At 37.5% G+C, this 21,910-nt stretch overlaps 2 protein-coding genes across 8 annotated transcripts; both read left to right on the top strand.

The window, feature by feature from the left end:
• The first annotated feature begins 1,111 nt into the window (after positions 1–1,111).
• cdc14b (cell division cycle 14B) lies at positions 1,112–15,191 on the top strand. Of its 7 annotated transcripts, none has more exons than XM_015607075.3 (17): positions 1,112–1,527; positions 3,949–4,039; positions 5,667–5,742; positions 5,915–6,007; positions 7,015–7,091; positions 7,208–7,274; positions 7,368–7,430; positions 7,549–7,636; positions 8,125–8,355; positions 8,497–8,635; positions 8,786–8,948; positions 9,763–9,878; positions 13,044–13,091; positions 13,181–13,297; positions 13,799–13,982; positions 14,369–14,434; positions 14,594–15,191. In XM_015607075.3, the coding sequence occupies exons 1-17, from the start codon at positions 1,425–1,427 to the stop codon at positions 14,606–14,608; spliced, it is 1,737 nt and encodes a 578-aa protein (XP_015462561.3). In that variant the 5' UTR covers positions 1,112–1,424; the 3' UTR covers positions 14,609–15,191. The 7 variants fall into 7 exon arrangements, with proteins under 7 accessions (XP_015462561.3, XP_007254122.3, XP_049341853.1 ...); XM_007254060.4 differs by having other exon boundaries at positions 1,113–1,527; positions 13,781–13,982; XM_007254061.4 differs by lacking the exon at positions 1,112–1,527 and adding an exon at positions 3,101–3,613 and having other exon boundaries at positions 13,781–13,982; positions 14,594–15,190.
• A 1,736-nt stretch (positions 15,192–16,927) lies between these two features.
• Positions 16,928–21,906, top strand: znf367 (zinc finger protein 367). Its single transcript, XM_007254066.4, has 5 exons — positions 16,928–17,662; positions 19,152–19,302; positions 19,398–19,517; positions 19,708–19,846; positions 19,994–21,906. Exons 1-5 carry the CDS (start codon positions 17,381–17,383, stop codon positions 20,244–20,246), a joined length of 945 nt encoding a protein of 314 aa, XP_007254128.3. The 5' UTR covers positions 16,928–17,380; the 3' UTR covers positions 20,247–21,906.
• The last annotated feature ends 4 nt before the right edge of the window (positions 21,907–21,910 follow it).

Below are 21,910 nucleotides of genomic sequence, written 5' to 3'. Positions count from 1 at the left end.
ATTTAATGCTGTTATGAATTAGTAATTCCCTACCAAATAGTTCGTTCCTGTTCATTTGAACCAGCATAAGGGTACAACACAGTAGGCGTCAAAAGCTGAAATGAAGGATTGCTCAATGAAATAATTACAGAAAACTTTCTTTTGTTTATTTTTGTTTTTTCCAAACCAAGTAATGACATTGGTGGCAAAATTTAAGGTCAAACAACAACAACAGCCCAGATACCTTGATTTCCAAATGAAATGCAAAATATTCTGATGATCAGTGATGAAAGAGAGAAATGTCATCTGCTGTTGTTGGTCCACTGTGTTATATCAAGTAAAGTCACTGCAGTGTTTTCCCGAAAAATCTTACGAGGCTGAAGTTCTTATTCTCCAGCGTCTTATTCAGATTTTTCCTGAAAGTTGAAATACCTGTGATGCGCCAGTAGAGAGCGGCATTGGGCGGAGCAAGACGAGTTTCTCATTTAAGGAATTTACATTAAGAATAGATTCCCTGTTCTGTGTATTTCCAGTTGCCCTAACTCCTATCAAATAGGAAGTTTTGGATACCCCACCAATATTTAAAATGTGGCTTACAGAAGTTGCAAATATGCTGCATACTAAGAGGCTTCGATATATATTGTCTGGTATTTTGAAGAATTTAAAAAAATATGCCAGATTCATTTGTAATATCCCTTTTTAGAATACCTAGATAATATAAATGACAATTAGGTTGAATACTGTAGCTTACTTTAGTCTCTCTTCTTTTCCTTTTTTTCCCTCCTTTTTATTTCATTTTCCAGCAGGACTTGGCATACTGCCCACACAGCCAAAGGTACCAACTGTCTTAAAGAATATATATATATATATATATATATATATATATATATATATATATATATATATATCAATTTGAACTGAATTACTGAAATAAAGTAACTTTTCAAACATATTCTATTTTTTTAGATGCACTAGTATATAGATATGGTGACAGGCCTAACTCTGGATGACTGTGCTTACAATGATCACATTATGTAGAAATATTCAAAAATTGGGTGGAGTCTCCCTGTAAGCATTAGCTGCATGCTATTCTGCTGCTGCTGCTAATTTACCTAAAAGGAACTTTTGGCCGTGAGTTCAGCTCGCCTTCCCCCCAATATCTGCCTGCGCGAGGCTGAGTGGATGGCGCAGCTGACGTCACACCGAGGGGATTCAGAAACTTGCCCTGCGGACGGACGTCAGTGGAAGAAAAGCCACGATAGAAACAGCTCCAATTAGCGCCAGCTCTCAGGACGACACTGCACTGTTACTGCACTGTACTGCACTGGGCCCGAATGGAGCATGCAGGACACGCGCCGCCGCCACGATCCCAGCGTCTCACTAGCGAGTTTCGGCAGCGCGGGCGCGGAACGCCAGTTGTGAGCGCGTAAACAAGCCCACCCAGCATGAAGCGCAAGAGCGAGCGACGACCCGAGTCCAGAAAACGGCTATGCGCTGCGAAGAGGGAGGAGGCGGAGCCGAGGACTTATATTTACATCCCTATAACAGGTAAACACCTTAGTATTGGAGGGGGCTGTTATCACTGGGTATTACAACTGACTATCCTTACCACTCTTGAGTGTTTTCCAAACATTAGTACAGTATGCTACACTGGTTATACCGGTTCTACACCTAACAGTACACGCACACACAGGCTATATCTCGAGAGCTGGCCAATCCAGATCCTGAAAGTAAAAAAAAATCCATCTCTGTTTTTGTTCCAACTGAGCTTGGCTGCTTAACCCTTTCAGACCCTGCGTCAATGACACTGAGCATCATGTAGTTTTCCTTTTTTCAAATGTTTTTTTTTTTTTTTTTGCACAGAACACTAATTGATAAAGCTGTAGATCGGAAAAGATCATAAACCATCCAATACAAAAGTGGCTTAGGCCCGCCCACTGCACTGGACAAAAAAATCAACAACACAGACATTAGATGGAAATAGATGGATACTTTATTGTTTCCAGGGGCAAATTAGCATACATAGTACATAGGACTTTAAAAAGAAGGATAATATAGAATTATACAGATAAAAATACAATAAAAATAATGTACAAAAGTAGAGTCTTTTAGTGGGTGTGTAATGGAAGCAGTGTAAATAAACACAGTAAAACAACAATAAACACCAGTTGTTGTGCATATTGAAAAGATGACTGATGTCAGCCATACAGACAGTGCAAGAATGCAGTTATATAATAATAATTTAGCAGTGCACATTTGTAAAGATGTTAACAGCGGACAATAAATAAACTAGTAGTGCAGATTAGGGTAAAACTATACAAACTATTATAATAGGACAAATCGGAGGCTGTGTCCAATGAGTAACCAGAGTTGCCAGAATTTAAAAAAGTGTCTTTAGTTTGATGTTACAAATAAAATAAAGTAATTCAAGCTCATTGTTACTTATTGTTTTTTTTTATTTAGGACACTTTATCATGTTTAGGGGAAAAATGTTAATTGGATTTGATTTTATATAGATTCGTATTTTCTGTGCATTGCAGAAAGAAAACAGCATTATTTTATATATTTTTCCATCACTTGAAAATAATTTAAGTTTAAAAGGGTTAAGCAGATGGAACACAAAAATCCTGGGGTGGATTTTGACTTTTTGGATTTGGATTTGCATCAGCATTGTAGGCTGTAAAATCAAGTTATAATGCTCACAGTAAAACTTTAGCCTACCATTATTCCTCTACAATTTTATACAATTCAACCTCATAATGACCCATTTATCTCTTCTAGCTCTCGCTATATTGCGCTTCCCGCATTAATCACTGGGCGATACCTTAAGAAATGACTAAAAGCGACAAAACCAAAGATCAAAGCTTTCAGTCCAGCGCTCTTCTTCCATCCTATTGGACAGTAGCAGCAGCTTCTCTCCTAGCAACGGCTCAGGCAACGTTCCAAATAGAATCGCCTCTATTACCCCCGTTTGGCGAACTTAAAATTCGGGTGGGCGGGACCTAAAGTGATTGACGCGCCTGAGCCTGAGCGTTTCAGCCAATGGCGTTTGAGGAGCGGGCTACAGTTGCGCAGTGTGGTACAAAGTTGCAGCCGTGTGAGCCAAAAAAAAGAAAAAAGAAAGAAGAAAAAGACAAGAGTTCAGTTCAGTGGTGTGGGCTGGAGGAGGCGAGATTTAAAAAGCTGCTGTCTGGATGTGTTGTTCTGTTTTTGAGGAGCTTTAAATGATTTAACCTACTGGATTTGTCTGCGTCTTTTTTAAAAAGTCAGAATTTTTGTTCACGTAGGATCTGAACTGACCTCTCGAATTGGGACAACATTTAGTTTAACGTTATTTTTTTAAATATATAAATATTTTTTTCAGGTAGGTTAGTTTAAGTTTAGTGCAGAGGTTTAGTCTGGACGTTTAGGCCTTAATACTAGCTTAGTGAATGTAAACTGGATCTGTACTTTTTGTTTGTTTGAGAAATGAGTGTAGCTTAACAAAACAATCACACACACTCACACACACACATATATATATATATAAACACAACAAAAAGCTTTAAAAACGTTTTAGAAAATAATCAACCCAAAAAAATCAAAATGTCCAAAGAAAACAGCGACCCTCTCCGCGGCATTGAGTTCATCAAAGGTGAGTGTTTGATGTTTTTTATCGTGATTCTCTTTTTTAAATCTCGCTCTGTAAACAAGTTAGCGCTGCATTGTCTGAGTGGAGTGAGGAGTGCTCGCCAGTCTCAGTGGTAAAAGCTAACTTCCGGGACGCGAATTCAAATCTGCTGCCTGTTTTCTGCTCGCTGCTGATTTGCCTGTGACACGTGTTTAACTCTGATTATTTTACTCTTAAGCACCGTGTTTGTTACATTTTGCACACAATGTAGCGCGTCGGGAAAGCCAGTGTAATTTTTTAGTTAATGCACGAATGCAAGACGATGTGTTCTTTTTGTATTGTTTTTTTTTTTTTTTTAGATCAGCTCTATTTTGCTGTCCTCAAGCAGAAGATCCGGAGCACACACGAGAGGCACTGCTTCTGTATAGATGAAGAGCTCTCGTATGAAAAGTAAGATGATGTTGGGTTAAAAAAATATATATATATTTATATATAATTAAAGCTGAATGTTTAAAGTTGTATTTGAATTTAAAGTTGAAAACATTCATCCTCTTCCTCATGAGTGAAAACATTAAACATCTCGCACTCTCTGTGTACATCACTACAGTGCATTTAGAATTACAGAAATAAATGTGGCAAATATTTTCTAAAGGTGTAATGTAGCTAGTTAAATGATAAAACAACAATGTAAAATATTGTATTTTAAGTTGTACCTTAAATCGTGTCAGAACAAGTAACTCAAATGTAATGTTACTTAAAGCATTTGGATTAAAAATGTTAAATGGTTGGAACAGAGCTAAATTAAATTCAAGGAGTTTATTACCTGCACAGTAAGGAAACAAGTTTCCTTCTACAATGAAATTATTTATTTTCTCCCCAACATGTATCCCACCTGAAAAGAAAAGTACAAAAATACAATAAAGCAGGAAAAACCTAACTAAATATAAATATTAAATTGTATTAAATTCACACCAAGAATAGCAATCTGTACATAATTACAGTAATATGTGAAATGGGGAGTATGTAAGTAAAAGCATTATCTACATCAGCAAAAAATATGTGACAAAGGTGCGAAAGGTTCAGTAGCGCAATTATAAGCACTGTTCTATTAAAGCAATCAGGATGTTTAGTATGTGTCCCCTAGGTTCTTAATGAGTTACAGACATACGCCACCATGGGTTCTTTTGGGTTACTGTTAGCTGAGTATGCCTGTGACCATTGTTGGGTACTATCGCTAACTTGGCTATAGTGTTTTCTTATGTTGTTAGTGATGCAATAGAGAAACATTTATTGTTGTTGTTTTTGTTGTTAGTTTGGGTATTAATTGTTTTTTCTGAGACTATATTTAAGGCAAAACTATTAAAAACCTGTCACACTGGGTATGTTTTTCTCACCAGACCATTCTGATAATATCTTTTTTCCCCTTAACTCACACTTTACTTAACAGTACGTAGAAAGACATCCTTCCATATTTAGAACTTTTCTTAAAACAGTAAGCTAAAGTCTTTGGACACCAAAAAACTGCTTTAATAATACTTCAGCAGTGTTTTCTGGTGAATGCAACTAAAAAGCATTGTTAGCAATTCCAGTTGTGAACACAATCTGCAGAATTTTGCACATTCATGCACTGTTTAAAAGTTGAACAGCACTGTTTGTATGATTTAATAAGATGCATCTTTGAGTTCATGAGGCCTTTCAGAGTTGGAAATCGACTTTACTGAAGGTGAAATACTTAGGAAATGTTTTTGAAAATGTGTGCAATTATCTAAGTGGAGCTCAGGACGTCTGACATTCAAATCTAAATGGAAAGCTGCATGAAGGGAGTTTTCATAGACTCACTAATTTTAGAGATGCTCTTTAGGTCAGGGGTAAGTGGAGTACAAGGCAGCACACTTGTTTCTGCTATCTGTCTCAGGGAAATGCTTATGTAATTGAACAGCTTGCTCATGAAATGAATGAATAAAGTTTATTTTTGTGTCACCTCTGTGTGTACACATGCTTCAGTTTGATAATAGAATGTTTACACTGTCAGTAGGTATTACAGCATTTATAATAATCTCCCATTGTTCTATTGTAGCTTTTACGCGGACTTTGGCCCACTCAACCTGGCGATGTTTTATCGCTTCTGTTGCAAGCTCAACAAAAAGTTGAAGGTAATGGAGATTTATCATGTTGGCACAGAGTTGCGCAATCACTTATGTAATGTTTACTTAAGCATACAGCCTTTACATAGAATCTTCTTATAGATGGGTCAAATAGAAGTTAATAAGTTATTATTGTCAATATTTCTGTATAATTCTTATTTTGTTTTTCCTTCTAAAACAGACTTTTTCCCTTGCCAAAAAGAAAATTGTCTTCTTCACGTGTGGTGACAAAAAGAAACAAGCAAATGCTGCTTATTTAATAGGATCGTATGCGGTGAGTATGGGGTTATTTGAAATGTGTACAAGTCGGGTAAATGTAACAGGGTTGCCACGTGCTGAGATCTGAGGTCTCTGGATCAAGGGTAAAACATTTGGCTGTATTCCCAGATGACTAGCATTGGTCGTTCCTCATCTCTCAGAGTAGAATCCTTGTGCTTTGTAAGCTCAGTAGTTAATGGGTAGGCCTATCATTTTGTGTATTTGTCTAGAAATAATTGAGAGAAATTATAATATTCTCATTGTAAGACGTTAAAACCTATGGATCCATCTAACCATCTAATGATAAAACAAAATAAAAAGCACATTCATGCAGTCACATACTTTCTTTAAAAAAATTATTCCCTCCATGTTATATGAATAATCTTGCATTGGAACTGGAACAAGCATATTATGAACAAATTCTTAATGAACAGAGAACAACCAAAATGAAAATTTGTGGCTGAAACCAAAACCAAGCATTTGGCTGAATGCCGAAAACTGAACACATCTTTTTGCAGATTTTGATTTGACTTGTCCTTTTTTTTTTTTTTTTAAACTATTGCATTAATTTAAAAGTATTTTTGTCTTGCTTTTCAAAGCAAACCTCACTGTTTAGTATAATATTTTCTTCAACACTAAAAGTGCCTTTTTGCCATTTTCAACCAAATAATTGCAGCGGGCATATATTTGGGACATCCTCATAAATAGATAAAAGAAACAAAATCGACATAGCAACTTATTTATGTTAGTGGACTCTTCTTGCAAAGTAAACACAGTGGGCAATCAATGTTGTGGTCAGTAAAAATTGAGGTCCTTCTCTTATATTTATGAATATAATATAATTATTATAACAGCATGCAGAAGAATTAGAAAACTTGGCTGTATCTGCCACACTTGTACCTCTTTTGTAATACAGGTGAAAGGACAACAAGAATACTGTATACTTATGTTTGTGAAACCTGTCTGAGACAATGCTAAAACTCTATCTATTCTAATTTGCCTTTTTTTTTTCTTTTTCTCAAGGTAATGCATCTCCAGAAAACACCAGAGGAAGCTTATAGCCTGCTAATGTCCAGAAACACCCATTATATTCCTTTCCGGTAATTACTGTTACATATTGTCAAATGGGAGTTATGAGCATATATTTGTTCACTGATAAACTTGTGTATTTTGTTATGGTATGTATTAACGTTCCCTCTTTTCTTTAATGTCCTAGAGATGCATCGTTTGGAACTTCCATGTACCATCTGAACATCCTTGATTGTTTACGTGCTGTACACAAGGTAAACAAATTTCTTGGGTAAATTTAGCATTTCCTCACACAGAGTAGTCTGCTGGACCTCCTCACTGTAAATGTTTCATTTTCTGTTTATTAGGCTCTGCATTTTGGATGGCTTGATTTCTCCAACTTTGACGTGGGGGAATATGAGCATTATGAGGTAGTGTGTTTTTTGATATCCTAAACGGAAGTAAAAATAAATAATAATACATTTCAAATAAAACCTTTGCTGTTTGCTGAAGATGTGTGTTCTGTGTGTGTACACCTCTGTTCTGCAGAGAGCAGAAAATGGAGATTTCAACTGGATCATTCCTGGGAAGTTCTTGGCCTTTAGTGGTCCACACCCAAAGAGCAAAATTGAGAACGGTATGTTGTTGGTGTCATTTAATACAGTACATTTTATTATAGCACGATGTGTAGGGCTGCATGATATTGTGGGTAAAAATATTTTAAAGTGTTTTATTTGTTTTAATATACAGTCAGTTATAGTAGTAAAAAAACTACAAAAAAGTTCTACTCAGTAATTAAAAAAAACTCTTAATATGTGTGAATAAAGCTCTCCTTATATCCAATATTGTAGTCAAGTAAATTACAATAGGAGCATATATTACAATTTATATGGGTACAATCATCCTTACAGATATAAATAAATAGGAGGAAGTGTTTAACTACTGTATATTTTTTCACACAACTGCACAAGGGTTACATTTCTAGAAAAAATGTGGCAAGATGTTTGATTTGGTGCCATGTGCTACAATTTATGTTTTTTTTATGATTTGCTTAGCAATGATAAATGTGCACATTTGGTATTTTTGGTTCCACTTTGTAATGCTCCCAATTACTGTTTTCCACAGGTTACCCACTCCACGCTCCTGAGGCATACTTTCCATACTTCAGGAAGCACAATGTAACCACCATCATACGTCTCAACAAAAAAATGTACGATGCCAAACGCTTCACAGATGTGGGGTTTGACCACCATGACTTGTTCTTTGTTGATGGGAGCACACCTAACGATGCCATCGTTACCAAGTTCTTGAACATCTGTGAGAATGTTGATGGTGCCATAGCCGTCCACTGTAAAGGTAACTTTTATTTTCTTAAATAGTTCTTAAATAGAGTTTCAAATAATTTAGCTTGTACAAATTCTGTAAAATGTTATAGGGCTACAGTGTATGACCTTGGCGGAGTCATTTATTGTAAGTGGTCTGTTTTGTGGGTTTTAGCCGGTCTGGGACGCACTGGAACGCTGATCGCCTGCTACATGATGAAACACTTCAGACTGACTGCAGCTGAGGCCATTGGCTGGATCAGGATCTGCAGACCGGGTTCTGTGATTGGTCCACAGCAGAACTTCATTGAAGAGTGAGTAATCTGACTGCAAAGAGTGTTAATTGTGTGCTTCATGAAATTTCCAGAACTACTCTTGTAAATTTTGATGTCAAACACTTGGTGTGTGTATGTGATAGAAGGCAAAATTAACACTATGTTATATTGTTTGGCCTTTTCCAACAGTAAGCAGTCCAGCCTGTGGGCAGAAGGTGATCTACATCGTCAGAAACTAAATGAGCTGGAAAATGGTTGTAGCAAAACAGCAGTGACAGGAATACTGTCAGGAGTAGATGACATCTCTATCAATGGGACAAACAAGAACATTTCACCCAGGAAGACCAACATGGTAAGCAGCTGTCAAGACCATGCCAAACAGTGGTTGAAAATGTAAAATTGACACAAATCTGCCACCACCTATTCAGCAAATCCAGTTCTTTTAAAGACTATAGCTAGATGGTTGAAGTAGAATAAGTTATTAAAGTTGGGGTTAGAAATACTGGAAGGTGGATCACTAGATCTCAAAATGAAGGACCTAAATCAATACAGTTTTAAACTTGTTCAGCACAATTAATAATGAATCAAATAAATCTGAAGTAGAAAGACACTGCACTGACCTGCAGGATATGTGTGTAGGGCTTCTAGCAATGTATGTTGATGTAAATTCTGCAAGAGTTGCTTGTCTGTTTGCACGGAAAATTCTAGCCAGACACCGCCGGTCACTATCATTAATAGCCATTGTTTACTGTCAACTGTGGATGGCGGTAAAACTTGGCTGTATGGCAAAATGTGAAAATCCTAATATTTAAAGACATTTTTATGAAACACAATATTTATTCCAATGTGCATTTTGACATGCAGACAAACTTCAAACTGGCAGATTCTCAAAACTGCTATTCAGATTTTTGCTGCAAATCATCCAATAAATAGATTTTTATATTCTCTGTAATGAATTGTATAGTTGAGTCAGCGTTCTTTAAGACATTTTATCACAATACAATAAAATATCAACATATTATAGTATAGTATAATATATATATATATATATATATATATATATATATATTCAAATTTCCCTCCATTCTGCTTTGCACCTCTTCCCATGCTTTTACAAAGTGCACCAGAAGATGTACAGTACATTCTGTTCTTTAATTTCTCTTCAGTATGATGACGTTGATGAGGAGGAGGAGGAGCAGCAGCACAGTGGCCTCACACAAGGTGACAAACTGAGGGCACTGAAGAGTAAAAGACAATCAAGAGCATCCACAGGGTCTTTATCGTAAGTACCTCCATCTTCCCTATGGATAGTTCTTTTAGTACACATTTAGTCACTCAGTCCAATAGGGCTATTTTTTTATATGGATTTCAAGACAGAAAAGCAAGTCATTTCAGTGGTTTCATTTCATCTTGCCCCTGTCCTGTTTAGTTTGCATACTAGAATTGTTACATTTTAATTTAAAATGTTTTTGCATGGTTCAAATCAGTGATCATAAAATATCTAGATTTAATAGAGTGTATTCAACCCCATCCACCTATTCTGAATAGTGTAAAAACTGCAACGTAAAAGGAGAGAGATTCCAAAAGCCTTTTATCGCACGGCAGGCAAACGGTAGTAAAATGCTGCAGTCTGCTGGGCTCTTTGTGGCCTGAGTGTTGTCTGGCATTGCAAAGGTAGCAGAGACATGGGGCACTAGGAGTCTCTGAGTGGGTTTTGTATCTTGGAGGTAAGTACTGCCTAGTTTGTGATGTCTTTATTCGAAATAAGCAGTGAATGTATGGCTGCCCTACTGTTTGCTTGATTATTGATTATTTTTTTAATTTGCGAAGATGCTGCTTAGTATATTTGTTTTAGTGCACCTAGCAAGCAGCTTTGGCATTTGGAGGACACACGTATCACTGTTCAGCAGTGGCTCTTAAAATGTTTTAGTTGAAGCTTTCTAGTTAAAATGATTCTGGCCTGAATTAAATGCTTTTGTAGACATTAAGTTTGTGCTTGCTGTGTAGTTGCTCTGTAGCCATTTGTTGCAATCATGCAATACAATATGGGAGAAACTGCAGTATTATGCATTTTTGATAGGGGTTTTTCTATCATAATTAGGGATACTGATGATAATGATGATAATACTGATGACACTAAACATTTGGCTGAGTACAGAACACATTCGTTTTGCCACTTGTTTCACCACTGAATGAACTGAATGAGCTTAAACGTATTCTGTCTTGCTTTTACAAAGCAATTACAACTACAATACCAAAAACATATTGAGCGCTGATGATTTTTTTAATATCTCAGCTGGCAAACCAATAAAGCACAATACTTAAACCTCTGTAGTGCTATTCAAATCATGAGTGTACTTCAGTAGTGCTACTTTAACCATATCTGTAGTTCAGCAGTGTGAGTGGAATGTAAATAGTGAAGGCAGCAAGTCTTTTGGTAAACAAAGAAAGGTTTTTAGCCATATACAGCTTGTACCTTTTAGCTGAACACCGGGTAGTAAACAAATATCAATCACAATTTGTGTGTAAACGAATATTCCATTTATGATTGTTCAGTATGAATTATTGTGTCTTTTCATTTATCTGGCCGAACACCAAAACTTATTTTTTTGCCAGTTTTGTCCTAGAATTTTCTTAAATTTGGTGCATCTCTAATAACAACACCAGTATGGACAAAATTTGACAAACCCCTGTCTGCACTGGATAGTATTGTATCTTACCAAGTTCAGAGAGTGGATGGAGGTAGATTTAGGCCTAAAGAGAAGAAGCCTCATAGCACAGAACCATGCCTTATATTTTCCCTTTTTCTAACAGTTTACATTCTGTATATAACATTAACAAGCATTGCCTTTTCCACATCAAACCAGACCTGAGTTCTAACCATATTGTTTGACTTGCATGATAACTTGATGTATTGGGTTTTGTGGGTATTCTCAAGCTTCAGTTTCCTTTGCATGATGGATGGCATTTAACATCTTGAATGCATGGCTCTTTATTGTTTGGTACCTGAGGCAAGCTGCAGGCAGTTTTGCCTCAGGCATCCCCCTTTTCTTCACACCTCTGCAGGCTGGATAAGCTCAAGTCAGCCATCTGAACCACATTTTATAGATAGTTTGAAAACTTTGGAGAAAAGTATAAAGACTTGGCTTTGATGCCAAATTTGGTGCACTTCTATTTCTGCTGTAGATGGTCCTTCCCTAAAATGGTGATATTAAGTGGTGAGCCTTAAGCTTGATCTAGTCTGCACACTCTAGTGGAGAAAAGAGGAAGTCTCTTGTCTGGAAATCTGTTGTCTTTCCTTCCTTGTTATTTTGTTTGACTTAAAATGTCCCCCCATGTCTAGATGGCTGGTAGCTATGCTGGTTTCTTCACTTTGTAGCCTTGTCCTGTGGTGGCTGTTATTTGGCTTCCCCTCTTCCATCCTCCATTACTGTATAGACGGGTTAGGATTGTAAGTGATCTCTCCTGCCTGTACCACTTACCCCTCTCTGGACTTGGATTGCTGTAAGTGTGCTCACATCTTATCTGTCTCAATGATTCCCCCTTTGCAGTCTCAACAAGGTTCCTTACAGGTTCTGTCAGTAATCTCTCAAGGCAAACTGTCTTGTTTATGCACTGCTATTTGTTCATAGGGCAGTTAACACAAAGTTGTTATTGAAACCAATCTAATTTCCCATTTTGCCCCCTCTCCACCTAGCCCTATCCCTCCGTCTTGCGTATTCCTGTCTAGGGTTAAGGCAAAGCTCTCCCTGCAATTTATGTCTTTTTCTTCTCCCAAAACAATTGATTTAATTAATCTGCTCAGTTGTTGTAAAAAAGTGATTGAACATTGCATTATCTTTCATTTAGTTTCAGTGTTTTCTGGCCCTTTTCTTAATGACAAGTACAATAGTGAAGACATTGCTATTAGACTGGTATTGAAGCTGTATTCTTTCTTTAATGTTCTCATTTCTTAGTGGAGAATAATAACTATTCCAATTAGTAATTTGGTTCCTCGGAAAGAGTGACACTTGCGAACAAGGGGTAGGGGTACAAGAATGAGAAATGGGATTGGGTCTAAGGCTGTTTGTATAAAGTATTGTATGAAAATATTCAGCCACAAAATTATACAGAATTATTGCTTTTTAGTTTTGCTCAGTTGCTAGTATTGCTCAGAGATGCATGCTCTTCTCCTGTTACCAGTATTTTGGGGAGACCTCCCCCAAACCTCAATTTACCAAGAAGTTTGCTGACATAGAGGGGGTGGTGGTGAGGCACAGGACTCATTCTGCGAAGCATTGCTCTGTTTGTTTTGTATGGGGATGACACTGCATCCCTGTCTGCTTGCTCTGCAGGAGTGCATCACAAGGCTGTAACATTTTAATGACATGGCTCCTGCAGCTGGCTTTGTCACATTCATGACTGTGTGTTCTGCCTTTTCTCACACATAGTTGTCTTTTTGCTGCAGGTTAGAGGAGAATAAAATTCACACCAGGTCTACATCAAACTCTTTAAGGTATTTTTTTATTGTTTTTTAAATGATGATGATTTTTTTTTTATTATTAATTTTCCTGACCTGTTTTGGTATTGTGTTGTTTCACACAGAATTATTCTACAATCCAGTGCACAACGCTGTAAATCTGCAAAATCTCAAAATCCTTCAGATAATGTGGATGTTCGGAAAAGAACCAGAACCTCACTTGGATCCAACAGAGCTAACAGGTTGGTATTTTTAAGACGCCAAAGCAAATGCATGGAATGTTGTGACTGAATAGGGACTTTACAGCACAGAAGGTTGTACAGATTCATTATTTATTTGTTTATTTGAAAGTGAAGTTAGAGAACAACATGAAAATTAACTAGAATCCCATCATCTAAAGTACAGGTCTATATTTCTACAGGAGACCGGGGTCCCTTCATAATATCTTGTGGCATGGGTCTCTGTTTCAGTGGGTGGTTAACCAATCCAGTGAATGCAACACAATATGTAAATGTAGAAAAATCCTTCAAATTAATAAATAATATAAAATGTTTTAATATTTTCACTTTGTGCTTGTTAGAAATAAACAGCCAGCTTTACACTGCCACCATTGCTGCTTAAAGTCCCTATTATCTTGACATGTTAAAACTAGCAAGCTTGGTAGAGTTACATTCAGTTCTCAGTCTTTCTGTGCAAATGATCTATTATTACCTTCCCTTTGACAGCCCATTATTACATTCCAGACTGGCAAGGTCTTTAGGCAGCTTGCATGTAATGACCAGTGAAAAGAACCGCGAGTTCTCTGAAGTCAGTCCAGACCTTCTGGCTGCAGATAGCCTGAGCAACCAGACACATTTAAAGTGCACAAGCCCTTTCAGCAGTGAGCAGCTTCCATTTCCTCCTCAACACAGCAGTCTCCTCAACTTAGTAAGTGTAAAGCAGCCCCCTATAGGCTGAGCATACTTTACTTCCTGCATGTCTCTAGCAGGAATATGGCTGTCTAGCTCCCCTCTATTCGGCTTTGCACACTGTCCTGCCTGCTTAGTCTGACTGTGCATTTTTCCTGAGGGCACTTCAGCAGTTCACTCTTGTGGCATACAATCATATAAATTTACTTTCTCTCTTGCTAGACAACTCTTTAACAAAATGAATGATTTTGTGCCTTGTGGCTCTTCATTGAATCATTCTTTTAATAGTTTGTAGTGAATGCTACTGCAGTGTTCTGCTTAATGTGATCAAATTACCTGTAGTTTTAACCGGCATGTGTATATATGTGTTTCTTCTCTTCACTCTAACAACTCCCCCGTTAACAGAAGAGCAGTGTCCAGGAGAAGGAAAACTCTACACTCTTTGCAATCAATGCGCTTTACAAGACTATGGTATTTCACCTCTTTCACCTTCTCTCTCTACCATTTTGGCTTCCTGCTGTTCCTTCACCCTTCACTTAACTGTTACAAAATGCTAATTTTGATGAAATGCTGTAAAATATGTTTCTACATGCTAATTAATAAAATCTCTCTCTTTCTCTCTTCTCACAGCCATGCCATCCCTAAAGCTAGAGCACCTCTACTCCGCTAAACTGTTTTTGAAGATTCAAGATACAGAAAGTAACATCTTCATAAAGTCTACAGGAGTTTGCTTATGGACTAAACCTGCCCGTGTCTGCAAAACAGAACCATATGGGATGAGAACGGATACATTAGGAAAGAAGTACTAATTTGGAAACAAAGGGAGCTTTGACATGCTAACATTTTATGTGAAGTAAAATCTTTTATTTCAGTGTTCATAGCGAGAGATTTCAATGTATCCTAACAAGCGTTCAGTAACTTTCTATTTCTATTATATACCACTCTGTGGCCGACTAAACGGTGTAAACAAATGTGAAACTTTTTTTTTTGTCTTTCTTTTCAAGTTTACCTGTATTTGGCAGCTGAAGGCTGTATATACGCAACTGTTTGATACGTGTAAAAGAGCTGTTGTAAATTTTTACCTGTAAATAGTTTATAACCTTTTATTTCAAAGAGTTTGTCCATGTCTTACAATGCTTTTTATTTCCTTAGCACATTTATATATATTATGTACTAACCTTGAAAAGGATCTGAATCATCACATGCTTTTAAAAGTAAATCCTTTGTTCTGTAACAAAGTTGTGAAGTCGTTATTTTCTTCTGTGTTTGAAAATCATAACTGGGGAAAAACTGCTGAATTTTCACGCTTAAAATGGCTGGTTTTAGTGGGAAGGATGTTATATTAAGATGGTTGATTATGTAGAAATCATACATTTATTCATCTTGATTTGTCCAATCACTGTATCTTTCTCTATCATTCTTTACATACCTAGCTCAGCTAGGCAGGTAAGTAGACGTTTCGTTTGGTTTCAAATCTCCAATCACTTGGTGGATGGACTGGACCAGGTTTTTACAGCCCTGCAGCTTCCAAACATACATACTTTTTCAAAATGTTTATATTGATACTGGGATGCAAAGGGTATTCAAAAAATAAAGTCTAAAATAATTTCTAAAATATATAATCTACTCTAGCTTTAACCCTCTGACTGATTTAAGACTGAATTTTACAGCATGACTGGTTGGGTGTGTTTCTCAATGGTTCAACTCAAACAGATATTTATCGAGAAGCAAATTGTACGGGAGCAAGCAAATTAACTGCATATAGCATAAATTGAAAGAAACCTAAATTGTTTCCCATCAGAGGTTTTACATGTTAATCTAACTGTAGCTATCTTTTCTTACAGAAAAACAAGCTAAGTGCTTTATTTTGTCACTCACTTTCTCTCTCTGTCTTACTTTCTTACAGACCTTTCTTGCTTTGTCTTCTTACTCTTTCTTTATTTCTCACTCACATTTCTTGCTTTATTGTCTCACTTTGCTTGTAACTCTTTTTTTTTTTTACTTTCTCACTTACCCTTGCTTTATTGTCTCACTCTTTTTTTACTCTCTCACTCTTGCTCTTTTCTTACTTTTTCAGTCTTTTTTTCTTATCTTTTCACACTACTCTTTCTTTATCCTCTCACTTTCTCGCACTCTTTCTTTCTCACTCACATTTCTTGCTTTATTTTCCCTACTTTCTTACTCTTACTTTCACTTTTGCTTTATTGTCTCATTCTTTCTTACTTTCTAACTTACATTTTTTTTCTTACTCACAATTTCTTACTATATTTTCTCACTTAATTTCTTAATCACTCATTTTTTAAAAACCCTTATCACTCTTTCTAAAGTATTTCCTGACTATCTGTGAGCTGTAACACGTGTAATAATCTGAGGTAGCAGACTTTAGCTGTTTTCTGCCGCAGGTTAAATATTAACACACAGGATGTTTAAACCGGCCTGGTTACAGTATGACTTTCATCATCAGTGCTCGCGGTATCAGGCATGTAGCCCTGATCTAAAACTCGGTTCTAAAAGCAGCCCGGTATATTCTCACTCTATCCGGTACACTGTATATAGAGGGTATTTTAGAGTGAATTTTGTCGTGTTTTAATCCTCTGTTTTAGAGTAAAGGGTATAAATCATGTAAATGATGTAAACCGCTTTTTGGCGGTTTCGCTTATATAACCGGAGCCTTCGCGCCTCCTTCCCCTTTCCCTTTAAACAGCCGCGTAAACATCCGTTGCAGCGCGCGGGAGGCAAACGGCGCACCTTGATTGGCTGACACAGCCGCCAGTCAGCAGGGGCGCGCTCTGAACTGTTTAAATCGGATTGGTCGAATCTCTTCTGGCCAATCAGCGCTGAGGCTGGGTTTGGAATTCTCTTAGTGGTTGGATCTCGCTCGCTCTGACTTTTGCTGCCTGTTATTGGCTAATTCCTCAGTGACACTTGCGCGCGCTGTAATATTCTGGCTGCTGATTGGCCGAGTCCTGCTCAGGCGCGATTTCTAACGCGGGAAAAGAGAGGCAGAGAGGTCGGGTCACTGTATCTAACGAGCCTGACAGCCTCGGGAAGGACGGAAAGTACCTGAGCTTCTTTAACTCTGAAACAGCAGAACATTACTATAGATTTTTTATTATTTTATACTATTTTTAATGCTGTTGGAAATGAAAACTGTATTAGAGGATCATCTGAGATCTCCTGAACAGCAGCAGCAGGGAGAGGACTGAGCTGGAGATACTCACTTAACAAGGACAACTTTCTTCTGTACTGGATACTTTTTGTCTTGGGCTGCAGTGGAGTTTTTTATATTGCTATAATCTATAATATATATTAATACACATTTTTTAGTGTTTTATTACCCTATACTATTTTATATCAACATATAGAACTATTTATATATTTTTAGGGTTTTTTTTATTAATTATTATCATTCCGGCCATGGCTGACAGCAAACACCCCCAAGTGATTTTCTGCAACGACTCGCCAAAAAGGGTCCTGGTGTCCGTCATCAAGACCACCCCGATCAAACCAAAAACTGTGGATTCAGTGATGCCCACCAGCCCGGGCTTCAGCGACTTTATGGTGTACCCCTGGAGGTGGGGGGAGAACGCGCACAACGTGACTCTGAGTCCGGGATCAGGGTCAGGGAGCGGGGCTGCCTCTCCCACCAGAAACCCCTCAGCTACAGAATCGGACCTAGCCTCTGCAGAGCACTTAAAGGTGAGAAATGCTGGTTTTAGTAGCTAATAGATCTATTTTAGCAAATAAAAAATAAATTAATACATAAAGCTGACTTGGGTCTAGGATAAATAGCACAGTTAGTTAGCTACATGGTAAAACAAGGAAATACATTGGAAAAATAAAATATGGAATGAAAAACATGTACAGTAAATGCAGTGCTGTATTAATAGTATTATTATAATCTATATATTATTTTTTTTTAAAGTCATGTGTAAAATGCTGTTTATCACGAATACTATGTTTGGAGGGAAATATTAGCTAGGTTATAAAATTTTAACAACTTTCAAATATGTGTAGGAGATAGATATGAACTGCTCTCTTTTACAAGCCCTAAAAACACTAACCTAACACTATGTGTTTATACTAGGTTATAGCACATAACTAGCACCTCAGTCAGTTAGCTAAGCTAGCTATGTGTATTAAAATGAGAATAAATGAGTTAAATTAAGTACAGTATAGAAACAGTGGCTATATAGAGAGTGTCTCTTATTTGTAAGTTAGTTAGCTGTATGTTCCAGTGTTGTAAAATGTGTCTGTACCTTATTCTTTCGGGAAACAATCTGTTACATTGTAAAAAGACCCGCCTTTAGACTGGATTTTAAACCCTCTTCATACAGGAGCAGCTGGCCTGTCGAATGACGCCAGCTTTGCGCGCCAAAACCCAGCAGCGGACATTCTAAGAAAGCTGTGAAGGAAAAAAAGAGCAGCACAGCGTGTTCACAAAACTTACTTAGTTTTGGTTTATATGGGGCGTATAATCATAGTGTGGTGTGTGTGGGTATACATAGTAGTGTACATATTATTATGTGGTTATACATATCGTATATTATATGTGTTTTAAGGGACACAGTTGGACCCGAAGGATAATACTTTACCTTGATAAGGATACATTTGCACTTTTGTTTTTAAATGTATAATACATGTACAGTACTTTCTTCTTCTTATTTAGTATTAAGTATTATGTATATGGTTATGTATCTCACAGTAGACACAGATAAACTAGAGGCTATATAGAGGGTGTGTATATACATGTGGTATTGCTAGTTTAATAGTTTAACAGGTTTTGTTTTTTTGCTAAACACAGCCTTTCAAGATGTTAATAATTAAATACCATGTCCTCTCTCAGGATGGAAGTGTGCTTCTGATTAACCACAACCACTTTTATAACTTTTTTATAATGTATCTGCCAATGAAAGTTGATTAGTTTCATCAGGTGTGCTGGGAACAGGTGAACCACTGAAATGTGCAGGGCAGTGGTCCTCCATGATCTGGATTATTAAATACGGACATACTTTTTCTTCATGGCTGAAAATAATCTTACTTTTCATGTTCACAAATGGAGTAATGTACAGTTATGTACTGTAGATGTTTAGGTGTATAGAGTTGTTATTACTACTTTTTTAAAAACAAAAACACAGCCTTTCAAGAAATCAAGACACAGATACTCAAATCTCATGTTCTGTTACAGGATGGAATCCGTCGTGGCCGTCCACGGGCCGACACCGTCCGCGAGCTGATCAATGAAGGGGAGAACTCCACCAGCCGCATCCGCTGCAACATCTGCAATCGGGTCTTCCCCAGAGAGAAGTCGCTGCAGGCGCACAAACGAACACACACAGGTAAGTAAGGCTCTAGCACCAGAATCACTGTAATCTGTGCAGATAGAAATGAGTTGGAATGTGGAAACTCACCTGTTTGCTTCTTTCTATCTCAGGTGAGAGGCCCTACCTGTGTGATTTCCCGGAGTGTGGGAAGGCCTTCGTCCAGAGTGGTCAACTGAAAACTCACCAGCGCCTTCACACTGGAGAGAAGCCCTTCGTTTGCTCAGAGAAAGGTGAGGGGAAAAAAAATCACGGCTAATAAAGTGACTTGGATCAATTTGTATAATTATTATAAATGATATAATGATGATTTTTAGAGATATATAACTTAATATATAAAAAAATTGTTCTGGTTACTTGTGGGTAACAAAACACGTTAATAAAGGTGTTAACAGACTTTTTGCTTTTTGTTATTTTATCCAGGCTGCGGTAGCCGCTTCACTCACGCTAATCGACACTGCCCTAAGCACCCATATGCCAGGCTGAAAAGAGAAGAGCCAATTGCAGAGCCAGGGAAATCCCAGGGGGCTGACAACAAGGCTGTTGCTGAGTGGTTAGCAAAGTAAGTGTTTGGCTTTTTTATTGACTCATACGCACAGACCACAAAAACATGAACATTTTATATTTTATAATTTATATTGGTTAAGCAAACGTTTTTAAAGAAAATGCTCGGTGGTAACCCCAGTTCCTAACAATGCTTCATCTTCAGGTACTGGCAGACAAGAGAACAACGAGCTCCTGCTCCAAGTAAAGGAAAACCCCTAAACAATGTTGCTATGGAGGACCAGGAGCAGCAGGACCCCATGGACTTCCTGCCTTCAGATGAAGGAGAAGAAGAGGAACCAGAGGAGGGGAAGAGCAGCAGTGGGGGCGGAGCCGCCCGGCGACGCCTCCAGGAACAGAGGGAGCGCCTCCATGGGGCCCTGGCTCTCATCGAGCTGGCCAACAACCTGTCTGCCTGAATTCACCAGTGTAAACTAATGCCTAGGGTTGCACTATAGTGAGTAATATCCAGTGTAATTCAGCAAAGTGTTGCAAACGAGATCTCCTAACGTCCCATTCACATTACTAGCGATTTTACCCATGTTTTGCAACCCTAGGGTTTCCAGCCTAGCAGTGCACCTGTGGGGTTGGTATAAGCTAAAAGCACCTTATTTTTGCTTCCATTTTAATGTTAGGCTGCTACCATGTTAGATTTCTTTATATGAAGAATGTTCTTTTTTTCTTCTGCTTATCAAAGAGAGAGAGAAAGCGAGAGAAAGAGAAAGACGATCATTGTCATGTTTTATTTTTGGTTGTGTTGTGCACTTTTTTTGGTAACGAGTTTTTTTTTCCCTTTTCTTTTTTTTTTTTCTTCTTCATACTTGTTTGTTTGTGTGTGTAAGTTGTGAACATGTTTATGTTTATTGTGTACATAGGTGGACTTTGGTGTGTGTGTGTATGTGTGTGGTTGTGATACCGAGTGCTATACGATACCAGATAAGCACTCAAATGTTTGGCGAAGGTATAACCTGTCCAGTCAAGATGAAACCAGTATAGGCTCAGTGCTCTGAGATGACCAAGCAAAAGAAAGGCTGTTTTCCTTCTCTCTTTTTATATTATTTTATATAAGTTGCACCTGAAATTTAACAGTATGTTTTAGCATGACTTGCTGCACGTAGGCCTTCGTTGTTGCTTCAGTCCACTCTTCCGTCATATCTAACACCACTGTATGTTTTTAAACCTTTCTGTTACCTATTATCATCCTGTGGTTGCGAGGTTTGGGAATAGCAGTGACATTGACTAACTCTCGCACAGAAAAACTCTAGAATGCACCATATACCTTTATCTGACGTACAGTGTAAGCATATATACACACATATATTGGTTATAGCAGGTGATGCTGCTTCATGGTGACAGGCTGTTCAGAATCATTTACATTTAGTGTTACTTTTTTCTACATCAGCAGTTCAGCAGAGGGTCGCTGGATACGTCAGTGGTGGTTGTGTCAGTTTGGAAAGTGTGACAGAACAAAGACTATATTCCCATCCCACAGTTCTCACTTAAAGCCAACAGATAGCACTTGTTTTGGCCATGCAAAGAGTTTTTTTGCTCTGTGCTCAATAGGACATATACACAGTCTGCGACACTACATTAAGAGTTTCAGCTTTCTCAAAAAAAAAATAACCCTCCTTGGTTAGAATTGGATGGTGGTTATTACAGTGAACACGTACTTATCACATGAACTCTGAGGAATTAATGAATTAATCAATGTTCTAATAAGATAATTTTTATAAAAGCCCCATGAAACTGGAAAGCATTTTTTTCTATTAAACATCCAATCAGAAGTACTTTTATTAAGTAATCCTAATTCTTGTATGTTTCCTTATATATATAAATAATATATTCACAAAGTCATTTGAAAAAGCTGCACAAGGTATACCTTTAAGGTGACTTCTTAAAGCATTCTTTGTGATTGTCTTTGTTTTTTTTGTGACAACAGAATGTAAATCAGGTTGTTCGATCTGTATCATGGAAAGTTTGCAGTGTGGAAATGGCATTGTAAATGTGTAAAGCAGGTATTTTCCCATAGAAAAAATTTAGTGTAAGAACTGCTGGTTTTCATTAAATGCCATAAATGACTGAC

Source organism: Astyanax mexicanus, chromosome 12, assembly GCF_023375975.1.
Source record: "Astyanax mexicanus isolate ESR-SI-001 chromosome 12, AstMex3_surface, whole genome shotgun sequence".
In the NCBI taxonomy this organism is placed as follows: Eukaryota; Metazoa; Chordata; class Actinopteri; order Characiformes; family Acestrorhamphidae; genus Astyanax; species Astyanax mexicanus.
Note: the sequence above shows the minus strand (reverse complement) of the source record. Positions and strands in the feature narration are given on the sequence as shown.